The sequence below is a fragment of the Amblyomma maculatum genome, chromosome 3 (assembly GCF_055883805.1).
Source record: "Amblyomma maculatum isolate TAMU_Amacu chromosome 3, ASM5588380v1, whole genome shotgun sequence".
In the NCBI taxonomy this organism is placed as follows: Eukaryota; Metazoa; Arthropoda; class Arachnida; order Ixodida; family Ixodidae; genus Amblyomma; species Amblyomma maculatum.
The window spans coordinates 217,565,914-217,578,988 of NC_139346.1; the positions used below are offsets into that span (position 1 = coordinate 217,565,914).

At 46.8% G+C, this 13,075-nt stretch overlaps 1 protein-coding gene across 4 annotated transcripts in view; it reads right to left on the bottom strand.

The window, feature by feature from the left end:
• Positions 1–13,075, bottom strand: part of LOC146197713 (pleckstrin homology domain-containing family G member 5-like) — a 767,578-nt gene that overhangs the window by 382,431 nt on the left and 372,072 nt on the right. For all 4 annotated transcript variants that reach the window (XM_084599624.1, XM_084599625.1, XM_084599626.1 and 1 more), the window contains one exon: positions 10,990–11,158. In XM_084599624.1, coding sequence (XP_084455750.1) covers positions 10,990–11,158 — 169 coding nt within the window. The remainder of the gene's footprint in view (positions 1–10,989; positions 11,159–13,075) is intronic.

A 13,075-nucleotide genomic window follows, 5' to 3' on the forward strand; every position in this document is an offset into this window, starting at 1 on the left:
TACAATGTCTGCCCTTGTGTCTCGGGCGTTGTCAAGAAGCTTGCGCAAGGCTACACACTCGCGAAATATCTTCTCTGGATTGTTCGCCACCTTGCGGGGAGCGCCGTATTTTGTACAGCCCTCTTCTCATCAACTCCTCCGCCCACCCTTTTCTGCTGGAAGAAACGCGACCAAAAAGTGGTAACTAATCAAGCGAAGAAGGGAAGTACATGTCGTTCGCATAAAATTTGTCTGCCAAGTAGCCCTGGCTAAACATGAGCACAAAGTGAAGACTCAGCGAGAAGAATTAAAGTGTAAGTTACGCACTTATGAGTTCTAGGCTGGGTCATTTAGCGAGCACGAAAAACGCAAAAAGATAACACTTCTCGCAAGATCCTCTGATGTCACGCCTGAAAGGAAAGGCGTTGCAGCGTGAACTCGCTGCTGTGTCGATATGTAACTCCCATGTGATATCCTTCAACATCGCGATCAAATATTACCGCTCATTATTACAGCGCTGCTGCAATCGCGATATGTGCTTCCCGTTAATCACTAGGGTTATCTTTTGCCGCATATTATTATCATGACCTGACTTGCAACGATGTCACACGCCACAGCGACCTGATATTGAGTGCAGGAGAAAAAAAAATAAATAAATGGAAAGATTATCAGTGCGTGCAGAGTGGCCCGTTTTCAACAACTGTTATAAAGGACCGGCGAATAAAACTTGCAGTCGCCCACGCCAATCCGCCTGCTAAATCGTTACAGCATAAATTGCAACTCGACATGGCAAAAGGATACAAAAATAAACGAAAATAAGCGCGCGGAAAACAACAAGGAAAAGGGGATTGGAGATACGTTCCAGTCGACGATATATCTTCTGTTTTCATCGTGACGTTTGCATGGCTGCCTAGGACAGCTGAGGCCGACACGTGAGACCAGACGCGGTGGCCGTCATTAAATAGCGATTGACGGTGCGGGTAGCAACAGCCGGTGTCATGAGATGAATCATCGATGAAAAGGGCTCCAGTTATGGTTTGTTGGAAGCGCATGTATAAGTGAAGCCTGTCAGTTCGCGCAACTAAACATGCGAAGAGAAAACAATGAACAAAAACCAAACGGGTGGGCAACAGAGGTTCGGAGGTTACATCCGGTGACGAGGAAGTATGTAAAATGGTTACAGATGCCGTAAAGCCTAATTTAAATAGAACTAAAAGAAGGCGAATATGTACCAGAAGACACACGGGGCCAAAACACGGAAAGGTCTTCAGGATTACGACGATGATGGCAACGGTGGCGATGCATCACTGACCATGCAGGTCTCTAACGCCGGAAGAGAATACACGAAACGCAATTAAATTTCGGAGTAAAGAATTCCAATTTTCCTTTAAAGTGCGCATATTTTAAAGATGACACCACCAGAGTAATTTTCCACAGTTCAGGTCGCCGCATGTGGCGATCCCGTGCAGCAGAACACGAAGGTTTCTGCCATGCTTATGATCTCAAAGATGCCGGTCGCTGACGACGTCGGTACAACGCAGGTATAGAACCAAAAAAGGCAGGAGCGTGTGATCTCTTCATGCGAAAAAACACACAATGCTTCCTTGCAAACGCCAACGACCATTTATGTTTCGTCCCTTCGCGGAGAAAGAAGGAGTGCCGAATAAAACAGCGGTATATAAAGTGTTCCGAATAATGACTTTGAAACTTCTTCCAAGTCTGCATACAGCCGCTGCCGTTGCGTATTATATATATAAAAAAATAAATACAGCATGGCACCCACCTCCTCACGGCCTGCAGATCGCAGCCTCCGCGCAAATAGACCCGTTCATGGATTACCGGACCGCAGCTGACCTTTAATCGCCTCCATTAATGGTCTCGTTGCAGAAAGTTGAATGCGGAGCAAATATACGGAGCTTAAGTTCGACTTAGAAGTCCAGAAGAGTACTTTGGCTTTAATAACAAGTCTTCTAACGCATTTCCACGATCTGCTGGTCCTGAGCTGAATCCCTTCTATACTCTTCCGTGGTGGAAGCAGGGCCCTTCGCTTTGGAGCGAATTAGTCATATTTACTAAGTTTTACAATGCGTCCACTGGTCATGAAGTATAGGCTCGGGTCTTCACCCGCAGCAGAGCATAAGCAATATATTTGCTTCATTTTTTTATTTTTATTGATGATTTTGCCACTTTTATTCACACACACACAGAGAAAGAGTCCGGAATATCCGCAAAAAACAGTTCGGTACCTAGGAAGCGTCTATCTATACTCTTATTCGAGAATTTGCACGCGCCATGAGCAGCAGACAAGGAGACGAAGAGGCATCAAGGAAGTTTAACGCTCTCTCATGATTGGACGAAACGGTCTCTACAGTCGTGCACAACTCTGCAGTAACCGCCACACACAACTGCTCCTAGGCACAGAGCAGCCCTTTATTATTGCTTTTCCTGTTACCCAAATAAATAGCTAACCATAAGGCCAGATTATAGATCCGAGAATTCTGACACCTCTGGCTTATTTGGTATAGTCAAATGTCAAAGTTTAATCGCGATTACTGTTCAGCGTAGTAACATACACCTCGCATACCAAGGCCCATTAGCAACTGCTGTTTTATATGTCTCATCCTACTAGAGCTGAGTGTAGAACGATTTACTGATGATTTGCAGCTGATTAATCTCGAAAGCCATCCTTCCAATTGAAAAAAAAAAGAAGAAGGAATAAATAAACATGCACGAGAGCCTCGGAGCATTTAAGACAGGGAAAGAGAAAAAATATCAGGAACAGAGGTGTGTTCTGTCAATACCAATGCTGTCCTTGCTGTCCTTGCTGTCAATACCAATGCTGTTCTGTCAATACCAATGCACAGTGTACTTTGTTTTACACTCTGCCTCTTCTGCTTGGACTATGTTTGGTCCGCAGTATGTGATAAATAAATAATAATAAATAAAGAAGCGAAACACAAATCGAAGCTCTTTCCTAGATTCCTTATCTTGGTCTTTATTTACTGACAGGGAAACAACGGCTGAAAGGCTAGGCAGCGTGAACGGAGGACATATTTTGTTCCTAAGTGACACATGAAAGCGACGGCGAGAAGCAGCCGCGCAGAGAAGAGCTTCGGAAGAAGTGGGCGCCTCTTGCTATTCTTTTCAAGCCTAGCCATCATAAGAGAGGTCGTTAGGCCTATAGGTGGACAGCGGGAGTGTCCCGGCCTCTGGGCACCACAAAAGCTCGTAAATTGGTCGACCGGACTCGCGAAATGCTCCTCGCACACCACGCACGCGAGTTCTCTTTCATCCCCGTTAGAGCCGCGTTCGATCGCTCACAGGACAAAGATTGCGCAGTCTCGCTATATTCCGAGCAGCGGAGAGAGGTGCACGTTAGTCACTTTCCCGAACGCTCACTCTGTTCCCCGGGATATTTTTGCTACCTCTGAGACCTTTTTACTGGATCATTACCGTTTTCGTCCGTGAGTACGCTTCGTCAACAGGGATGAAGTGACTGGCAGTCTATTAACGCACTTGCCTATTCACCAACTCAGCTACGGCCAAGTATTGTTATATATGACAACACTGACAAGATTGTGAACAAGGGAGCCGTAGCGCTCCCGAAACGTCATTTGTTTTAAAATTGACCATGGTCAGTGACCAGTGAATCGATCAACAAACCATGATTCCTGACCAGACGGCATGTCGTCGAACCCTCGACTACAACACTCGTTTAGGTCCTTGCAGATTCGCTTCTAATACACCATTTTACGAATCAACAACTGGCGCTATCGTTCGGCCAATACCGCGCAAGTGAACGGCAATAATTTGAAGCTGCGATTTTGGGAAAAGTAGGGAGTCCTGAATGATTGTACGACTCATCTTAGTTCCATATGTATCATACCAACTAGCCCGACAGATCGTGTTGTTCATCTTAGTTGCTCCGAAATAAGGCCTATTAAATGCTTCGCGCGCCCACCAAACCTATTTCATGCATAACAGTCATGCAAACCGTCGAAGGCACGAATATATATATATATATATATATATATATATATATATATATATATATATATATATATATATATATATATATATATATATATATATATACATAAAGGGGATATGAGGTTGCTCGTTATAATACATGAAGGAAAGAAGCCAACAGTCGGCGAGGCCAATGAAAGTGTAGGGGATGTATGTTACTTTATGTCCTTTTTTTTAATGTTTACTTGTATAATCAAAGAAATTAATAATGTAATCTTGTTTAGGCGAAGATAATTAAACAAAAAGTAGCAGAAAAAACAACGTGCCGATGGTGGGAACCGAACCCACGACCTCCGAATATCGCGTCCGGTGCTCTTCCATACATCCCCTACACTTTCCTTGGCCTCGCCGACTGTTGGCTTCTTTCCTTCATATTATATATAGATATATATATATATATATATATATATATATATATATATATATATATATATTGTGAAGAAGATGATGAGCCCTTTTTGCTGGACGCTGATGAAGAGGAAGCAGTCTGTAGAATTGTGATCGCGCAGATCATCGTGCTGGTTTGATCATCGTGCGCTTCCTTGCCGACCTCGACGCCGTCCTCGACGTATAGATTAAACCTCCTCTTAAAATATATACATATATATATATATATATATATATATATATACGGCGAACAGCACAAGAACACAGTCCGTCAAGGGACTAAACCAGCGAGCTCGCAGCGGCACTTCGTCGTTCTCTTCCTCGTCTTCGTGAATCCGCTCTTCATTCATTACAATTTCCCCGGTAGCGAAGAGGAGTCACCCTGGCGACCTATGGCGAGGACAAGATGAGCGGGTCGTTGTACGTTTTGAGGCGGCTCACATGCACAGTTTCGCGGCAGCGATGACGCATGTCCGAAGAGGGAGTGAGTGACTCCACGATATAATTTACGGGGGAGGTCTGATGAACGATAAGGCAGGGGCCCTGGCACTCAGATCGAAATTTCGATTACAATACCGGTGGGGTGCCAGGAACCAAGAGCCAAACAAGGAATCCTGTAGGGAAAACAAGTGGCGTGTGATCTTTGTCGTGACGATGCTTCTGGCGCCCTTGAGATTCCGAACTGTGGGCCAGCTGGCGACATTCCTCCGCGTGCTCTGCAGCGTCGGAAAGGGGAATCCACCCGGAGGAGTCGGGACGATATGGTAATATATAGTGTCCATCGTGGACGGTGCCTCACGGCCATAAAGAAGGAAGAAAAGGCTAAATCCAGTAGTTGACTGCGTGGCGGTGTTGTAAGCATACGTCACGAAAGGAAGAACAGCGTCCCAGTTAGTCTGATCGGCGGCAACGTACAGGGTCGTCCACTTCTAGCTAGAACACGGTCACTGATTTTAAAGCAACATTATATCTGACGCAGGCAGATATCGATGCAAAGCGATGCAAGCACACAGAGACACAGATGTGCTGCTTCCCATGGCCAGCCACTTTAGATTACTGCGTGGCCAGGTCGGATGCAATGACACCTTGAAAGCAGTGACCATGTTATAGCTAGAAGTGGACGAGGCTGTACATCGTGAGCATATTTCCGAGAGTACGATTGAAGCGCTCAGTCAACCCGTTAGTTTGAGGACGATAGGCTGTGGCGGTCCGATGTATGATGCGACATTCGGCCAGTAAAGCTTCAACGACGTTGGAAAGGAAGACTTGGCCTCTGTCACTCAGTAGCTCACGCGGCGCGCCGTGGCGAAGAACAAAATGATGAAGCAAAAACAGGGCAGCTTCATGGGCAGCAGCGGCAGGTAGGGCGGCGGTCTCCGCATATCGGGCGAGGTGGTCGATGCCGACGATAATCCAGCGGTTCCCAGAGACCGTGCAGGGAAGTGGCCCGTAAAGAACGCCAACGCGATCAAAAGGACGGGCCGGGCATGGAAGTGGTTGTAAGGGGCCAGAAGCACGAGGTGTGGATGACTTGCGGCGCTGACAGGCGATGCAGGAGCGGACGTATTTGCGAATATAACCGTACATGCCGCGCCAATGGTAGTGTTGAGAATTTTTTGAAACGTCTTGACTACACCAGGATGGGCACACTGAGGATCGCCATGGAAAGAGGCGCAAATTTCATGTCGTAAATGGCGGGGAATGACGAGAAGCACCGTCGACCATCAGGCATAAAATTGCGGCGGTAGAGCAGACCGTCTCGTAGGGCAAAGTGTGGTGCTTGACGGCGTACAGTCCGAGAAGGCGCAGCAGCGTTAGGAGAAGTGAGCACGATGTCGATAAGAGCTGCGAGCCACGGGTCTTTGTGCTGCTCCGCAAGCATGTCAGCGATGGTTAGAGACGAGAGGACGGGATCAGCCACCGTGGAGCAAGCAGGTTCGTTGGAGAGGGGAGAACGAGACAAAGCGTCGGCGTCCATGTGTTTACGGCCACAGCGATATATAACACGAATGTCAAATTCCTGAATGCGGAGAGCCCATCGTGCGAGACGGCCGGACGGGTCTTTAAGAGAGGACAGCCAACATAACGCGTGGGGTCCGTGACGACATCAAACTGGCGACCGTACAGGTAGGGTCGGAATTTCGTCAGTGCCCACACAATTGCTCAACAATCCTTTTCCGTAACTGAATAGTTGCATTCAGCTTTAGAGAGGACACGACTCGCGTACGCGACGACGTATTCGTGAAAGCAGTTTTTCCGTTGTGCCAAGACAGCTCCGAGGCCAACGCCACTCGCATCAGTATGGACCTCGGTGGGTGCTGTCTGGTCGTAGTGGCGAAGGATTGGTGGCGATGTCAAAAGACGGCACAATGCGGTGAACGCTTCGTCGCACTCGGCCGACCAGGCAGTTAACTCACTGTTTCCCCCGAGTAGCTTCGTCAGGGGTGCAATAATAGAAGCAAAATTCCGTACGAAGCGCCGAAAATACGAGCACAGACCTATGAAGCTTCGAAGTTGCTTGAGTGAGACCGGTTTAGGAAACTCCGCCACTGCGCGCAGCTTGGCCAGATCAGGGCGAACACCTTCCTTAGAGACGATGTGACCCAAAATTGTCAACTGCCGGGCATCGAAGTGACACTTCTTAAGATTCAGTTGTAGGCCACCGTCAGTAAGACAAACCAAAACTTGCTGCAAGCGCTCTAGGTGCGTAGCGAAGTCGGTGGAAAAGACAACAATATCTAGGCTAATGCTCATTGACTGTTTTACCGCCAAAGGCCTGTTCTCCTCCACTTACTACATGAAGCAGGTTTTCCGCAGAGTGCCGCTAAATGCTGTAAAGAGGGTCGCGTGTAGAATGCGCCGCTAAACCTTAGCACCGGAAGTAGTGAGCGAGCACTACTGCATCAAGCGGCGAAATTTTGCTGCGAGGGACATGCATGGTGAAAGGCATACAGAGTACCTGTGCAGATGCAACACGGAAACGTTCCATTCAGAATGTTCTGATAACAGAAACAAATGAAAGGCATGTCATCCGCAATTTTTACGCGGTACGGTAAAAGTTTGCGTGCGACGAGGGCGGTAACGTGTTAGCAGACTACATGGCGACGCACAAAGGGGAGAGAGAAAGCGATGTCAGCGATGCGACTGCGGAAAGATTTGCATCCCGGCTAACTTGCAGCCCTCACACGAGCTTCAGAGCCGAGCAGCGACCTTGCTTGTGCCTGACTCCTGAATGACCTGCCACATCGTGACGTTACAGTCCACGTGTTGGTTGGTTTATGGGGTTTAACGTCCCAAAGCGACTCAGGCTATGAGAGACGCCAAGTCCACGTGTTTAGGCGAGGTAATTCGAACCTTATTTAACCTGGTATCATAGGTCGGGGTCCGAGGTTAAACCTCGGATAATTTTATTGCGAAAGAACGACATCACGTGGTAAAATCCAATGAAAGCGCTGTGGCTTGTGCATGCCGAACTCAGACGAAAAAAAAAAAAGACAAAAAAGCCTTCCGAGTGGAGATGACTCGAACGCAGCGTAATTCCGTTTTCTCAACGATAGGGTCCCTTTAGCAGCGTCACCTGGCGACAAATAGCAGAAATAGTGTTAAAGCGAAAACGAGCGACAGGAAGGGCCGGCGTTAATTGCGGTATTGTTCGCTTTATAACCATTGGACATTGACAGTTATTATCCTTTTGTGCAAAAAAAAACAAAAACAAACCATTGAACATGTATTTATTGATGCTTGGACCCGATATTACCCCTTCAGGAATCATGCTTTTACTGCAGAGGGGTAAGATGGATACACCGTATGATATGTTTCTGTTCCTGGTCCTCCACAGCTTGTAGAAGACAAGGATGACAGTTAGACATGCCGACATCGTTGTTCGTTCTGCCCGTGAAAATTTTATAGACAGTGTAACATACGTTGCAGAGGCGTATCGCGCAGAAACGGAGCAGCCGCAATCGATGGCTGTTCTTGAAGAATCGGTTAGATTGAAAAAAAAAAATAAAAAATTACCGCGCCAGGCCTGCCTGTACTGGCGTGTTTTAGCAGTGTCTGTATTTTTTTAACTGTTGTCTGAGAAGACGATAAAAAAAAAAAAAAAAAAAAGCTGCTGTGGTGCAATGCATTAACGCTGCGTTTCCGATCGGTGAAACAAAGTTCAAATCCACTTGTGACATTTTTAATCTATACTCTTTTTTTTTCTTTTACATTTCGCAACAATAAAGTAAAATAATTTTTCATGGGGTGTATTCCTTTTTAGGCTGGTTTTTGGATAAAAGTAGCCCTAAAAACAACCTTATACGAGCGGGGAGGTAACAATAAATGCTGTGGTATGGCCATGCTCGTACTATTTAATTCCGTAATTATTTCAGTAATTATTTCCCGCCTTCAGTTGGTTTGTGTTACCTTTAGGTTGCTTCAGAAACACGTCTGCGTCGTAATCACTGCTTAACTCACTGACATGAGACCAGTGACGAGAAAGAAGTTCCGGGACCCTACCGTTGAGAGAATGGAATTACGCTCGAACGCACAAATTTCTCGTGGGAAAGGAGAACGCCCTAGCTATCGCCCCGCGTGGCACTGTGCATTGCACGTCGTCGTCTTCTTCAACCATAATCTTTGCGCAAGAGCCCAAGTCCTACTTGGTTTAAGTACTTTAAAAGCCCAACAACCATTTTTAAGGCGGAAGCCTGTCTAGGCTCATGGTGCGTCGGCTGGACGTGACTGCCGGACGCGTCATCAGGAAATGTCCACCGTATGAAGATAGATGAAGAAGGACAATGATTGATAGTGATAAATAGTTACTAACAGAGTTTATAATAGACATTGGTAGAGGTTATAATGACTAATAATGACCAATATGTCTAACGACAAATTGCAACGACTACTCTTCCTTAGAAATAACTACAATGTTTAGTAATTAGTAGTAATGATTGAAAGGACTGTTAATGTCTACTAATAATTTGTAATGACCAGTAGTCTAACGACGACTTGTAGTGGCCACAATTGATTAGAAATGATAAAAATGCTCAGTAACTAGTAGTAATGACTACAAATGACCAATATGTCTAACGACAACTTGTCACGACTACAACTGATTAGAAATTACTAAAAATGATTAGTAATGACTAAAATGAGAGGCCAAAAGAAAGAAGGAACGAGAAATAGGTCAAAAGCAGAGGCAAGAAAGAGGCGATTAATAAGAAGAGGAAAAGTGGGCTTTCGCCGTTCACTCTTTAAGAGATATCTTAAGGAATCCTGTTCGTATGCGACCAGAAGTCGGTGAATGACGAATGGAAGCTCGCGCGTGGCCCCTGCATGTATTCTGGAGTATTGCGCAGCCACAAGGGAGCCTGTAAGTCAGGAGAAGGCCGCGAAGCGCAACAAATACGCGGCTCACTGTGCCAGGGAGCACAGACGCCGCTGCAAAGAGAGCAGGGCATCGCACTATGCTCGAAGATTAAATGTGGAGCTGAATATAATCTACAGGGAGAACGACGACCGCTAAACAAAGTCAAGTACGCGGGGATACAGAGAAGCTAAAGAAGGGCCTGCGAGACGGCTGCGAAATGCCATAACAAGGTTGCCGCGCTAGAAACGTCAACCGGTAATGCAAGTCCATTAATGAAGAGGGATAAGCTGCTAAGCTTAGCTGTATAATGTTTTTTTTTTTTTTTTTTTCAGTTACCGAAGTTAGGGTTTAATAAGTACGGAGCAATGACCAATATGCGAATAAATGCGGTGCTAAAGTGGCGTAGGCGCAGCTTACGATGACACCGACGTTTTGCGTATACCTATAACTCCGTCTCGAAAGTTGTTTGCAGTCCTGTGGAACCTATAACTATCTTATCCAATTATGGCCCGAGGAGCACAGAAAATAGTCCCTCAAGTATTTGGGCAGTGCTGATCATTTTTCAAACAATGATGGCAGGAATCGGAAACCCAGTTTTGCCGTTTCTTTCGAAAGTACAACGAGCGTTCCACTCAGTTTATTACAACGGAGGAACTCCGCACGAACATAGAACTGCGGGAGCATGCTACGAAGAGGTGCGCGACGCCATTCGCAAACAGTGTCCGCCCAGTCGGCTGATGACACCTAAGTGCGAAAGCTGCGCACTCATGTACCCCAATCCTGCAACAGCCTCGAAAGAGACTAGCAGTATGTTCGAAATAAATAAATATATATATTTTTTTTACCTTCCTAATGATGAAGCCATCAGTAAAGGGACGACGGCCGTGGAGAAACACGACAATTATGTAGCGCACGTCGTTCTGATTGGCTGGGATCACCGTTGGTTTCCCACTGAAGCATATCAAAGATTGTCTGCAGCACACCGTGCAGCACCCGTGGCTGTTGAGTACGGGCATGGTGCTTGTTGCGTATGCTTTTGCGTTAATGTGCCCGAAAGGATCCAACACGGGCAACAAGTGTCTTTCCCAGCAAGGTAAAGTCGGCACTCATAACGTCCAGCACATATCCCATAAAGGTAGCGCCTGTCCCGTCTACCTCTGCTTGATGTGCGCTGTATGTTGCGCAGAGTGGTAAACGTTGCTGACACGACGAGCTTCACAAAGGAGGTAACCACTTACTTTCTGGTGAACAGCCTTGAGTAGACGTCTTTCTTCTCGTCGGGCGAGGAGTCATCGTTGCCCAGCTCGCTGATGCCGTAGGGCACCGACTGTGCGGCGCTTAGGCTGCCACGGTGCCGAGGCTGCTGGTCGGCGGAGGGCAGCGAGGCGAACGAAAAAGCTTCAGGCTCTGCAAACGGGAAACGAAGACAATACTGAGTCACGCTCGCTCCGAGCGTCTTACTGCGCAAAAACAGCGCAGGCTGTTGACATAACGCGGCTTCTGGTATACCTTTGTATGCTAGTAACAATATGAAAATCTGTTCGTACGCTGAGCATTCCGCGATGCAACGCTCCTCTTAGTGGAAGTTTGACGATTTTTTCTTGTATAATGAATGGTAAGGCAGCAGCTTCACGAGCAAGTGCTGGTTTTCAAGACTTTATGAACAACATGTGTGCATTATTATCGAATGCCAAATATTAACTGCTCACTTGACTCTCAAACGTCCTAAAGGGTCGTGAGAGAACATCAAATATTTTGATTTAATGCGACACGAAGAGTCTTGCAACGCCATGTCTAATGTGTTAGTGGGCTGCGCAAGTCGAAGACCGTTATTGCTTTCATTTCACCTCAGAGAAGCCCAGCACTAGGCCAACTTGAAAGCTTGGATCAGGTCAGTAACGGTGGGCACCCGTCGCAGCACAGTAAATGAAATCGAACACTGTTCCTGCGGCATACGATGAGACGGATGTTCGAAACACTATAGGCCAGCTTTGCACATGGTCACCTTTTGCATGCTGAAAGCGGATTGTTTTTCCCATATATTATTTTGCCCCTTGCCCCACCGGGGCGGTGCAGTGGTAAGACGCCCGACTACTGTGCCGGAGTTCCCGGGTTCGAACCCGACCGCGGCGGCTGCGTTTCGATGGAGGCGAAACGAAGTGGCGTCCGTGTGCTGTGCGATGTCAGCGCACGTTAAAGATCCCCAGGTGGTCGAAATTACTCCGTAGCCCTCCACTACGGTTCCTCTTTCTCTCTTTCCACTTTCATTCCCACCCTCCTCCCTTCCCTTACGGCGCGGTTCGGGTGTCCACAGAGCAAGTGTGACAGTTACTGTGCCTTTCCCTTCCTGTGACCCAATTTTATTTTGCCAGTTGAACATCGCATCTTATTGAGGACCGACACTGTTCATGGTACTTAGCACCCACAACTTTTAAAGAAACTGTCCAATGAGTTGAATATTTTTCTAACAAGACCTGCCACGCATAGCTGAGGGATGACAATACTGATTTTTCTTCCAAGTAGGACACCGACTGCGGACATTTGTGCAGGTCACATCTTTTTTCTGAGTCGCTCAAACAACAAGGTGTCCTCCATTCCTCAAGGTGTCCTGAAAGTTTAGTAACGTTAGCGCATTGCCTAATGAAGAGATTTTCTTTACAAGCAAACTACACGTGTGGCAAAACGCAGCAGTAAGCTTTTTTGGAGCGACTAAATGTTTACAATCGGCCTCTATAGGATAGAACAATGCACCGAACAATCAGTCCACGACCTTAATTGCTCACCACGCCGCCATTGGATATAATAGAGTTGCGTTAAAACCGAGCGTGTCTAGATAGATTGCTCGTCCCAGATATTGCGTTGGTCCCCAGTGAAGTGAACATCGCTTGAAATCAGTGCAGTTCAGTCGTTCAGTCGTGTCCGACTCTTCGTGACACTATGGCACGCCACGCTTTCCGGTCTCTCACTATCTTCCTAACATCATCTGCATAACATAACTTCATCTGCAGCGCCTCGAGGATGCCATATAACCATCGCGTTCGCTGCCTACCCCTTCTCCGGTGCCCCTCAACCTTTCCCAACATCAAATCTTTTTCCAGCGACTTCTCTCTTCTCATGCGATGACCAAAGTAGCTGAGCTTTAACTTTAGAATTTGACCCTCCAATGAGCAGTCAGGGTTTATGGCCGACAATATCGACTGATTTGATCTTCTGGCAGTCCAAGGAACTCTCAAGATTCTCCGCCAGCACCAAAATTCAAACGCGTCAATTCTTCGGCGGTCAGCCTTCTTCACAGTCCAACTCTCGCATCCATACATCACAACT